This window comes from Lactuca sativa, chromosome 2 (genome assembly GCF_002870075.4).
Source record: "Lactuca sativa cultivar Salinas chromosome 2, Lsat_Salinas_v11, whole genome shotgun sequence".
Lineage (NCBI taxonomy): Eukaryota > Viridiplantae > Streptophyta > Magnoliopsida > Asterales > Asteraceae > Lactuca > Lactuca sativa.
Window position 1 is genome coordinate 152,155,249 of NC_056624.2, and position 12,744 is coordinate 152,167,992.

The window sequence follows — 12,744 nt, forward strand, 5'->3', positions numbered from 1 at the left end:
CTTGTTTGAGCCCATAAAGAGATTTGCGTAATCGACACACAAGATTAGGGTTAGAGCACCTGAATCCAGGTGGGAGTCGCATGTACACCTCTTCAGTCAAATCACCTTGTAAGAAAGCGTTATGGACATCCATTTGATGTAGCTCCAAGTTTTTGGCGGCTGCTACAGCAAGAAACACGCGCACGGTGGTCATTTTAGCCACAGGTGCAAATGTCTCATTATAATCGATTCCTGCCTTTTGATGATTCCCAAACACCACCAGTCGTGATTTATACCTCTCAATTTCACCTGTAGAGAGATATTTGATTTTGTAGACCCATTAGCTGCCAAGAGCTTTCTTTCCTGGGGGTAAAGTGGTCAAGATCCAAGTACCATTGTCTTGAAGTGCTCTTATTTCCTCTTGCATTGATTTTTGCCAAACATCAGATTTCATTGCTTCTTTAAAGGAACGGGGTTCATGACCAGCAACAATGGCGGCTAAAAAATGCTGATATTTGGGAGAAAATTTATCACAAGTGATGTAATGAGCTATAGGATAGGGATTACCTGAGGAAACTGATGAAGTCGGGTGTGAGTGAGACGGGACAGTACGCGTATGAGAGATGAAGTCGCGAAGGAGAACCGATGGAAATCTTTCACGATGTCCCCTACCAAGTTGATCTTTGGTTGCAGCAGTAGAGGATTGCAGTGATGATGCATTGTGAGGGTGTTCTGGGATGGGCTGTCCAGGGGAAGATTGTTCTGAAGTAGGCTGTGACTCAACAGTGGGCTGTTCCGTAGTGGGCTGTGACTCAACAGTGGGCTGATTGGAAATTGGGTCCTCTGGTTCGAAATAATTAGGTAACTCATTTAGTGTAGGTGCGTTTGGTTGAGTTTGTAGATTAATGTCAACATAGGGGAAAATGTCTTCAAAAAATTTGACATCTCTTGAAACAAAGAATGTTTTGGTATCAAGATCGTATAGCTTCCACCCTTTCTTACCAAATGTATATCCCACAAACATGCATTTACGACTTCGACTGGCAAATTTATCACCCTTAGCTTTTTGATTGTGTGCAAAGCAAAGACACCCAAATGTTTTGATTGTAGAATAGGATGGAGCGTTACCATATAAAATTTCAAAAGGAGTTTTATTATCCAATAGAGGAGACGGTGTGCGATTGATCAAATGAGAAGCAGTGAGCACACATTCTCCCCAAAAAGTGACTGGCAAATGAGCTTGAAACATTAGGGCACGAACAACATTTAAAAGATGTTTGTGTTTTCTTTCAACACGACCATTTTGTTGGGGGGTACCAACAAATGAGGTTTGAAAAATAATCCCTTTAGTGGTAAAATAATCAAGTAAACAATTGAATTCAGTTCCATTGTCACTTTGAACAATATTAATCTTTTTAGAAAATTGTCTATCAATCATAGCAACAAAGGACATGAACGTTTGAAAAACTTCAATTTTATCAACCATAAGATAAATCCAAACAGCCCGAGAGTAATCATCTACTAAGGTTAAGAAATATCGCGCTCCACAACTAGAAGGGTATTTATAAGGACCCCACAAATCATAATGTATTTTCTCAAAAATTCGACTAGTTTTATTATTACTTAAAGAAAATTTATCTCTAGAATGTTTAGCCTGAAAGCACACTTCACAGGCTTTATTCAAACTACCCCTTATATCACTAGTAGGAAGGAGGGATTTCACCACTTTTTCTGAAGGATGACCCATTCGTTTGTGCCACAATTCCAATATTGATGAAGCTCCATTGACCGCAACACGATGAATAGATTCTCCTTTCCCAAAGTAGTACAATCCGTCCCGTTTAACACCCGCTCCAATCAGCTTCCTCGACCGGTCCTGTATAGCACACATATGAGAATCAAATTGAGTAATACATCTCATATCATCATTTAATTGTGACACCGAAATCAAGTTACAATTCAAACGAGGAACTAAGAGTACACTTTTGAGTGTGATTTTGTCAGACAAATTGACACTACCCTCACGGGTAGCCATGACTTTCATTCATTAGGCAATCTGACAAGAGTTTTTGGAACCTGTCATATATTATGTAACCAAGTAACATCACCAGTGACATGATGGGTTGCCCCAGAATCAATAATCCAAAGTCGTTTTTGAAACATACCGTTCAATTTTTCTTCAGGAATTTTAGAAGTACTCATTAAACCTGTTAGAGCCTTCCACTGTTCAGCAGTGAACAGTAAAGGTGTTCCTGTTGAATGCGCCTGGCCTGACCCAATATTCTGAGTAGGCCTAAGTTGTTGTCCAGTAGAGATGGAGTGGGCCCGATGAGAACCCCTTCCACGTCCGCCTGAACGACCACCACCTCTACTCCCTCCATCATTTTTACTTCTGTCCTCCCACCACTCTGGATATCCAACCAATTCGAAACAGGAACTCGAATCATGACCAGATCTCTTGCAATGGGAGCAATGCAAGGATGATTTGTCCACTTTCTTTGCACGACCTCCTCTTCCTTTGTTTAAGGTTGCTCGAACGCTAAACCCTAGCACATCCGCGGGTTTATCTTCTACCACTACATGAGAAGTCCTCACCCTCTCATCTTGAAGCACAAGCTGATAGGCCTTATCAAGAGATGGAAGTGGATCCTGTGACAAGATACTAGTGCGCAAAGTGGAGAAAAGGTCAGTGTTCAACCCATAAGAAACTTGTGAAGCATATCAGTTTCTCTTCTTTCTTCATGTTTAGATCCGGCTGTACATTCTTTACAACAGGAGCAGTCAATAAGAGGTTCATGTTTATGCAATTCTTCCCACAATCCAGTCAATTTTCCGAAATACTCAGAAACTGGCATATTTTTGCCTTGTTCACACTTGGCGATCAATGACTTCAGCTGTTGAATTCTTGGTCTATTGACCACAACATATCGCGATTTCAAAGTCTCCCACAATTTCTTTGCATCACGATGTTTGGACAAGGAACACTTAACCTCAGGATCAATTGTGTTCATAATCCAGGATACTAACATCGCATTAATCGTATTCCAATCAGCTTCTGTAACAAGTGGCACCCTTTCAGTAATCGTCCCATCAAGAAACCCGAACTTTCTTCGTGCTTCCAAGGCCATCTGGATGTCACCAGCCCAGTCATCGTAATTGTCTCCTCGGAGCCTAGTCGGTGTGATAAAATCCCCTGGTCGATCTTGGGGACCAAGGTAAAACGGCGAGTTGGCTTTGATTGTCTGAGAAGCATTCGCTCCAGAGGATTCTTTTCCCGATTTTGTCATGGCGCAAGGTTATATTTCAAAACCACGCTTTGATACCATGAAATAATTGACACAGGTGAAGATTGAAGACTCAAAATCTGATCTCTTTATTAAACGCTATATATGTATATATACACATCTGTGAGTCCTTATCAAAAACCAAAGCAAACTAATAGGATAAGACTAATCTAAACATTCAAAATACATTTATCTATTAGATAACACCCAATTCTAGATAACTCCAATTCGGGATAACTCCAACATTTTCCCATATTATTTTTTCAATAATTTTTCAGACAAATACAATTTATCCAAAAAAACATCACTTCCTCAAATATAAGAAAAGGTCAGCTTTCATTTATTTCTTTCACTGTTTTCCTAATAGATTACTTACTTTTTCAATCACTTTCTCAAATACAAGAAAAGGTCAGCTTTCATTTATTTCTTTCACTGTTTTCCTAATAGATTACTTACTTTTTCAATCTAAACATGTAATCAACAAATCATGCTGATGATCGCAAACGAAATATAAGTACAATTATTAAAGGTACAATATTACAAGAATAACCAGTTGATCTTTAACATATCCTACTTGTTAAAGTTTTTAAAAAAAATATCAACATAAGACGTTTAATGTAACTTTTAATTATTATTGTTCAGATAAATTGAAAGTGATTGTTTAGTTTCTTAACTGTAAATATATTAATTTGTCTTTTTCCAAAAAAAAAATCTTTTACAAATAAACTATGAATTTAACTTGAAATCTTATACACTTCGTCAAAAGTCTTTGGTTTTTGGCTTGTATAGTTGATTATTAGCTCCCACTTCGCTCTTTCCCACAGCAATGGTGACATTTTTTCCAAGTTAGTTGAATATTAATTATACACACAAACGGTCTATATAAAGAACATCGGCTTCCACAAATCATAAAAATATCAAACACTCTTCCCATGGCTCCATGCTTAAATCACTTCAACTTGTTGCAATTGCAAACCATCTCCTTTGTATACATGTTGATCACAGTCTCATCATTAAGCCTTGATGAAGAATGCTCAACCTTGTTTCAGTTTAAGCAAAGCATCATTATGCAAGATGATGCAGTTTGTGATGCTCGTTGGTTGCAAAAGTTTAACTCATGGAAGCCTACAAGCAGCTCATCGGATACTGGTTTCGATTGTTGTTCATGGGATGGAGTGGTGTGCAGCAAGGAAGATAAGTATGGTCAAGTGATTTCCCTTGACTTGAGTGAAAGCTTTCTTTGTGGGCATATCAACTCTAGCTCCACCCTCTTCAACCTTGTTAATCTCCAAAGACTCAACCTAGCCATGAACAACTTTTTTGAATCTGAAATCCCACCTCAGATTGGTCGTTTGAAGCAGTTAAGAACGCTTAATCTCTCTGATTCTGGATTCACTGGCGAAATCCCGAGTGAAATCTCGCAGTTGACACAATTGTCTTCTTTAGATATGTCAGGGAATCCATTAAAGCTTCAAAGTCATGGTCTCCATCTAGTGCAAAACTTAACAAGACTTGAAGAACTCCATCTCTCCGGGGTTGATATTAATTCTTCGGTGCCTCGTTTCTTGGCAAACTTTTCTTCTTTGAGTTCCATCAGGCTATTTGGTTGTTCACTTCGGGATGAATTCCCTGTAGCCATATTTGAGCTACCACAGTTGAAAATTCTTAGTTTGGGATCCAATACCAATCTCATTGGTTCCTTTCCTGAATTTCGTAACAACAGCTTACTTAAATATGTAGACGTAGCTTTAACAAGTTTCTTTGGAATCGTGCCAGAATCCATAAGCAACCTAAACCATTTGCTATATTTGCGCCTCACTGGATGCTCTTTCTCGGGTCCCATTCCAGGTTCGCTTTCCAACTTGACCCGACTCACTAGCTTGCGTCTTGCTGGAAATGAATTCACAGGCTTTGTTCCTTCACTGGTAAGTCTTTTGGAACTTGATTATTTGGAACTAAGTGGTAACAAATTCGAGAAGGGTCCTTTTCCTAATTGGATTGGAAAGATGACTAAACTTAGTAAATTGTATTTAACTGGTACGAACATGTATGGTGAAATCCCACCTTTTCTTTGAAACCTAACCAAACTTAGGGTTGTTGCAATAGGAAAAAATTCTCTTAGTGGTCATATACCATCCTCGTTTTTCAACCTCACTCAACTCACAATCTTAGACCTTCAAGATAACGAATTGCAAGGGCCAATTTCAAGCTCATTTTCCAACTTTAAAAGTCTTCAAGATCTTCTCCTAAAGTTGAACAACTTCAGTGGTAGGGTAGACATAGACATATTCCTAGGTCTCAACAAACTAGAAACTCTCGCGTTAGGTCATGGTACAATATCGTTAGTGTCCACCAAAAACTACACCAATAGCACCATACCACAATTGAGCCGATTAGAACTAACATCATTAAATTTGAAGGGTTTTCCTGTTTTTTTGAGGTTTCAAAATAGATTGTCAGCCTTACTTCTTAGTAACAACCTAATTGAGGGTCTTGTACCGGTGTGGATTTGGAACAACAGTCAAGAAACATTAGGGGTGATTGATCTTACGTATAATAGTATCACTGGCTTTCATCAGAATCCTCGTATTCTACCATGGATACGTTTAGAAGGATTTTTCATGATGAATAATCGGTTACAAGGACAACTACCAATTCCACCACAAACCACAGTTGTTTATGATGTCTCGAATAATAATTTGACACGAGAAATCCCACCATTGTTATGTGAAGTGAAATCTCTTCGAGTGTTAGATTTGTCTTCTAACAATATGAGAGGAACTCTTCCTTTATGTTTGGGTAGCTTAAGTAATTCGTTGTTCATTTTGAATCTGAGAAGCAACAACTTCTATGGCATAATGATGAATGGGTTTACACATGGAAGCCAGTTGAAAAGTATTGATTTGAGCGAAAATGGGTTTACAGGTCAACTTCCAAGATCATTGACAAATTGTACCGATTTAGAGGTTCTTTCTCTTGGAGATAATTCTTTTGATGATGTCTTTCCAATTTGGTTGGGAACTCTTGCTAAACTACAAGTTCTAGTTTTGAGGTCTAACAAATTATATGGTCCAATTCAAGATTCGACAAATGTTTCTTCACAATTCTCTAAGTTACGTATCATAGACCTATCTAACAACAATTTCAGTGGTCTATTGCATGAAGAATACTTCCAAACTTGGAATGCTATGAAATCGGTTTATAATGGCGAATCATCTGTTTTGGAATCATTGATGTCCTTGAACTCATTCACGTCACAAAGGCCATACTCGATGACATTAATACACAAAGGTGTCAGAACACAGTTCGAACGTATCTTAGACATATTCACAGCTATCGATCTCTCTTCTAACAATTTTGAAGGGGATATCCCATTATCAATCCAAGATCTTCGAGGGCTTGAATCACTTAATCTTTCCAACAATCATTTTCAGGGACGCGTGTTTCCATCATTGGGGTACCTAGAGAATCTCGAATCTTTAGATCTCTCTCGAAACAAGCTATCTGGAGAAATTCCTCAACAATTGGTGCAACTCGGCTTTCTTGCTATTTTCAGTGTGTCATTCAACAATCTTGATGGGCGTATACCACAAGGGAAACAGTTTAATACATTTGAGAATAGCTCTTATGAAGGGAATCCTCGATTATGTGGAGAACCTTTATCCAATGATTGTCGAAATTGGAATGTATCAAGATCTGAAACAACAAGCGATGAATCGGAGTCCCTATTCCCAAGTGAAGGAATTGATTGGGTGTTTGTATTTTGTGGAGTTGGAAGTGGGCTAGTTATTGGGAGCTTTCTATCTACAAGATATATTGATCGATTCACAAAGAGGAAGATCGTATAGAGAAGAAACCCAGTCAAGTTATTTTACAAAGATGAAAGAAGCTTTTAAATGTATTTTAGTCATACTATTCTTTTGTTTTCAAGCTACTTTTAATTTAGATCAATTCCATTTATTTAAGGTGCAGTATTTGGTGTTTGTGTAATTGGAATCAAGGTTTCATGTTCGTGTCATATGTAAGTTGATAAAAAATTCAATGTTTAATCTTTTTAACAAAATAGTGAAATACCAAAATAACATCGCACAATTTAAACCTTATTATAAATTAAATAAAAAAATTAGTAACTTGTTTCGCAATTTCTTTGGAAATATCCTATCAATAATTCATAATCGTGACAAGGACTTTCTAAACAAATGGAAAATGCATATGTTTAATGTTGGAGCCCATTTACAACGAAATAATACTAGTTTGACGTTTTATGGAAAAGATAGATAGATAAATGCCGCTTAAATTAAGCATATTATGTTTATGATTTGTAGTACGTATACATTTTGGAAAGTGTTAATATCATTGCATATTTCATCGAAAGGACACATTGACATAACTTTTAACTTTTAAGATCTGAATTTTCATAACTTTTAACTTTTAAGATCTGAATTTTTTAAAAGCTTTTACTTTTTAAGATCTAAACTTTTAAGAAATGGGATAGGACGGTGGATGGAAAAAAGGAGCAGACCTGTGAAATAGAAATATAAGAGAAATTAAAATGCTATTAAACATAAAAATTATAATATTTTTCTCTTAAAAATTAAGAGATTGTTGAACAATTAAGATTGTTGAACAATTAAGATTTACTGGGAAATTATAATATTTTTCTCTTAAAAATTAAGAGATTGTTGAACAATTAAAACACAAAAATTAAAATGCTATTAAACATAAAAATTCAAAATCTTCATATAAATTCAAAAAGTAAAAGGCTACCAAACAACCATTTAAATGTCTCAAACTTTTTTAAATAAGTTTCACTATTAAAGTTCAGTTAATTAATATGAGTACAAAATTAAAAAAGTAAAATGTAATTTGTTAGTTGTTTGACTTTGACTATGTTGTGACAATAACATAGTGACGTGTACTTTATGTTATACTTTCAAAATTAACAACATTCAATTAATGATTAGAAAAGAAAGACTAAAAACATAATCATAATTATTCAACACATAATCAAGATTATCAACTAGTAAAACTACATTATGCGAATGTATAAGTTATTAAGTTATACGATTAAGTCTATGCACAAAGTTCATGATTGAGTTAGCCATGAACGGCTAAACACATGATCAAGTTTATTCAACAGCAAGCTTCAAGAGAAAAAAGAAAAAAAGAAAAAATCTAAACAGAGTAAATTGCCTACAACAGTATGCACTATCGATCAAATGATCATATAACTTATGAACTTAAAAGCCATGGTTGAAGAACTTGTAGAACTTCAAGAATTTACTCACTGATTACATACATAGATTAAGATTTCTTATTTCTTATTTCTTATTACCTCCTCATTGACCTCAGTTCTTCCAATTGTGACTTGATTTGATCCTGCACCAATTCCAATCTCTTTGAACAAACTTCCAATTCTAATATGTGTTGCTTCCTCCATTTCTCATCAGTAATATCCCCAAATGGGAAATTCATAGATCCGAAAAGAGAAAAAGGATCAAAATTCATCCCTCCTGAGCTTAATCCCCTGAAATTGCCACGACCCATGTTCTGTGAACCATCGAGCAACTCCTTGAACAATGGTAGTAAGTAATTCCTCACAGTTTCTTCAACCACGTTACGGATTGGATTTGAATAATTCGAAACCCCTTCTACCACAGGTGGAGCAGGGGGTTGTTGCTGAATGATTTTTTCCTCGATTTTGACTCCACTAGACCTTGATCGCTTTCTTGATCGGGGAATTTTCTTCTCTGAACTGTTGGGATGTGGATGTGGATGTGGATGCGCAACGCCGTTCCCGTTTTGCTCGTTCAAGTTAAAAGTAAGGTTTAGGTTAGGATTTGGGTAAGGGTTAGGGTTATTGGGTTCTTCGTCTTCGAATCTGGCAACATCTGCAGTTGCAGGAGTGGATACGAGAGCAGCTTCGGAGCTCCATATCTTACATGATAGCTCGAAAGTGATCTGATCATGGGCGCTCTTGAAGACATATTCTTTGCCGGAACTGATCTTACTGAGAACATTCCGGTACTTCTTTTTCAATCTCCGGAGCTTCTCAACCAATTGGTTCTTATTGAAATCCAACTGCAATTTATTCTTGATCTGATCATAAAAAGCAGTTGTATCATGGTGATGGTGGTGGAACGGGTTATTAACAAGACGCTGGTTGGTGTAATCAAGGAATCCCTGTAACAGCTCAATCTCATCTTCATCTGTCCATAGCCGCTGGAACAAACGTCGAGACTCGTCTAAAGGCACGATCTTCCTCTGTTCTAGAACACCATCAGATCGGGAGATGGGAGTGGCGTTAACCGTACCAGTTATTGCTGCCGTTGGTGTAGCGGCGACGGTGGTGTTGGCGTTGGGAACACCAGCTACGGCGATGGTGACTCCGCCGACGCCGGAGGACACGGAATCATCCTCTTCCTCGTCATCAACCAAATCAACATCGTCTTCATCAACGTTCTGATTGGGTAGGGTTAGATCGTCGTCTTCGCTTTCATCGTCTTCGTCTAGATCTTCGCCGTAGACGGTGGCGATGTGGTCGTCTTCTTGGGAACCCATGGTGGTTGAATCTAGGGTTGGGTGCCAAACAAAGAAGGGGGGGTTAGGTTGGGTGCGCTGGGTTAGGCCTGTGGTGAAAAGGAAGGCTTGGGTGGAGGACCACGGGAAGGAGCGTGGCGTGTTGGCTTCTTTTTCTCTCGTACCGTTCAGAATAAATTAAAATTTCCTATTAAGAGATACAACACTTTACTCATTGAATAATAATTAAACGAGACCAATTCTTTTAAGACAAAATTACATATGTTCAATTATGATTATTAGTTTTGTTGCAATTAGCAAAATTAGTCATTCGTACGAAGTACTAACGTTCTGTCACTTTGCTTCCGTCAAGAACCCTTATACGTGAGGGTATTTTCGTCTTTTTCATTAACACGTGTCCTTGTTTTTTCCAATTTCGTTTATAGTTCGCTAGTGTAAGTCTCATCATCTATCACCATTGAACCCTAAACGACAAGTGAGTTGATAAATTAGACAATGTATGCAATATGTACTTTTGTTCTTCTCATTTGATTGTTAGTTTGTAAATTATGATTGTAAACGTTTTACGGTTCTAAAGCCTCAATTCTATGGTTTTTTTAATAAATTTCTGAACATTTCTTTATTGTATTTTATTTACTTTGCTTGTCAATTCTTCCATATGAAAACTTATTAGTCCTTAAACCCATTATTGACATACATGCTTATCCATAAGAGGCTATGATAACATATTAAACATAAAGATGCATCAGTTTGTTCACCCCATCCCTTGGAAAGATGTATATTAATGGTAGGTTGACTACTTTGATATCATAGACATAAAGGGTTTTATCATGTTAGATCTTTATACCATGATGAGGGAACCAAGTAAGATAAAAGTCTTCTTGTTTATCATTGTTTCTTGATCCCCATAGATGATCTAGACAATAGCCTAATAACCATAGAGGCTGGTGAAGACATCACCTTTTATGTTTAATTTTGTTTCACACAAGGAAATCTATATTTACATAAATCATGACATTTCTTCCTCCCCAATAATGGAATGTAAAAATTATCTCAATGATGATCCATTGGATGAAGATTGAGTACATTCTAATTATAAGGCTGATAATTCCCTAGCCATCATGGTATATGAAGGAATAGAGATTGTTGAAGAGGCTAGCAAATCCAAGCCATAATTATGTATGAAGAAGAACATTTGACAATTCCAAGTGTGGTGGAGAATGTGGAGAATAGTATTGTGGAGAATAACAGTCGAGAATACAACAATGTGGAAGGGCAGCGTGTTGGTAATAGTAAATATGATGGTGGGGATGTTGAGATGAAGGACATTTAGTTGTCTATAATGGAGGTTATTAATAGGGATGAGCATATGACCCATTGGACCGGATATACATATTAATGGGCCGGTTTTCGGGTTTTGTTTTTACCACTAATCGGGTTTCAGGTTTGGACCGGACCGTACCCGGAATACGGGATTTAACCCGGACCGGACCGAAAAAAAATTTCTCCTTAAAATATATAGATAAGGATATTGAATTATTAGTTAATGTTATATATACCATTATCTATAAAACTTGATGTTTTTATTGTAACATTATTTATAAATCTTGATCAACGTTTGTTCCTATCACTTTACAAGAAAAAATGTATCTAGCATGCTATTTTTTGTTCAAACATGCAAAAAATTTTTTATAAAAACATGCAATTTTTTTTATAAAAACATGCAATTTTTTATAAATAATGCTGTTTTTTTGTTGTTTTTTATACAAAAAAAAAGCTGTTAAAATGCAGTTTTTTTATTAACAATGTTGTTTCTTTTTTGTTAAAACATGCATTTTTTTTATAAAAAGTGTAGTTTTTGTGCTAAATAGTGTAATTTTTATTTGTTCCAAATGTTAATAAGGTTTGTATTTTTTTGTAGACACCTCATTTGCACGTGATCTAAGTAAAGTCCCGTATTGTACCGATTTCAAAGCCTAGTTCGGTCAAAAACCCGAAACCCGGTTTAGTACCCGAGACCGGACCGGACCGAACCCGAACCCGTACATCCAAAAACGGTCCGGTTTTCGGGTAAGAAAATTCACGATTTTCGGTCTTCGGGCCGGTCTGGTCGGGGTTTGGCCCGTTGCTCATCCCTAGTTATTAGTATGGTTGTGTAGGTAATTAAGTAGGATATATGTGGATGGTTGTAAGTTTTTGTTAATTTTTATTTTGGTAATTGGATTTTGGTAAGTAGATACTATGCTTTGGATTAGTTGAATGTAAGTTATTGATGGTTGTGTACTTGTATGAATGGATTATGATCAATGGTAGCCCGTTTTGAAGTTTCTATTTACATCATTTGTTTAAAGTTAATCAATTTTGAATTTCCTTTAAATGTCATACATACAACCTACTTCTGAATTTCCTTTTAATGTCGTACATATATCTTACATCTCTGAAGTTGTTTGAAATTTGTAGTTTCAACATTTGTTTGAAATTCCTGAGCAGGGTCCTCAAGCAATGGACCCAAAGGAAAGGCCACTTCTGATGCTCCTCATGCCTCTGATCCTAAGGATGCCACTTACTCTTACCGCCATGATAAGGGGAATTAGAAACGAAGCTGCCCCAAGTACTTGCAAGATATAAAGGATGGCAAGGTGAAGCCAACCTCGACAGGTATTTACACTATCCTATCTAAAAACTCATCACATTCAAATTCTTGGGTCCTTGATAGTTGATACAGGATGTGGTTTTCACATTTGTTCTGACTTGCAGGGACTAAAAAGAAGTGAGGATGTGGAGGATGGGAAGATGAACCTGATTATGGGCAATAGGAGATCGTCACCTGTTACCAAGCTTGATGTTTATTCTTTAGTGCTTAGTAGTGAGTTATGTTTAGATTTGAACAATTGTTGCTATTCGTCAGAAATGACAAGAAACATAATTTCATTTCATGGTT

The 12,744-nt window shown here is 36.7% G+C and overlaps 3 protein-coding genes across 3 annotated transcripts; 2 read left to right on the plus strand and 1 right to left on the minus strand.

Annotated features, from left to right (window-relative positions):
• Nucleotides 1-4,059: 4,059 nt before the first annotated feature.
• LOC111918929 (receptor-like protein 7) lies at nt 4,060-7,281 on the plus strand. The gene is made up of 2 exons (XM_023914552.3): nt 4,060-5,188; nt 6,189-7,281. The coding sequence occupies exons 1-2, from the start codon at nt 4,196-4,198 to the stop codon at nt 6,207-6,209; spliced, it is 1,014 nt and encodes a 337-aa protein (XP_023770320.2). The 5' UTR covers nt 4,060-4,195; the 3' UTR covers nt 6,210-7,281.
• LOC111918885 (receptor-like protein 33) lies at nt 6,452-7,111 on the plus strand. Its single transcript, XM_023914501.2, has one exon. It carries the CDS (start codon nt 6,452-6,454, stop codon nt 7,109-7,111), a length of 660 nt encoding a protein of 219 aa, XP_023770269.2.
• Nucleotides 7,282-8,339: 1,058 nt separating the features above from the next.
• Nucleotides 8,340-10,000, minus strand: LOC111918884 (probable transcription factor At3g04930). The gene has a single exon (XM_023914500.3). The coding sequence runs from the start codon at nt 9,822-9,824 to the stop codon at nt 8,595-8,597; it is 1,230 nt and encodes a 409-aa protein (XP_023770268.1). The 5' UTR covers nt 9,825-10,000; the 3' UTR covers nt 8,340-8,594.
• Nucleotides 10,001-12,744: the final 2,744 nt, after the last annotated feature.

What these genes read in the sequence shown, in the direction of transcription:
- LOC111918929 (XM_023914552.3), top strand. Translation starts at nt 4,196, where the DNA reads ATGGCTCCATGCTTAAATCACTTCAACTTGTTGCAATTGCAAACCATC. An exon ending in CAGGCTTTGTTCCTTCACTG is followed by an intron (nt 5,189 to 6,188) that starts GTAAGTCTTTTG and finishes ATGGGTTTACAG; the next exon opens with GTCAACTTCCAAGATCATTG.
- LOC111918885 (XM_023914501.2), top strand. Translation starts at nt 6,452, where the DNA reads ATGAAATCGGTTTATAATGGCGAATCATCTGTTTTGGAATCATTGATG.
- LOC111918884 (XM_023914500.3), bottom strand. Translation starts at nt 9,824, where the DNA reads ATGGGTTCCCAAGAAGACGACCACATCGCCACCGTCTACGGCGAAGAT.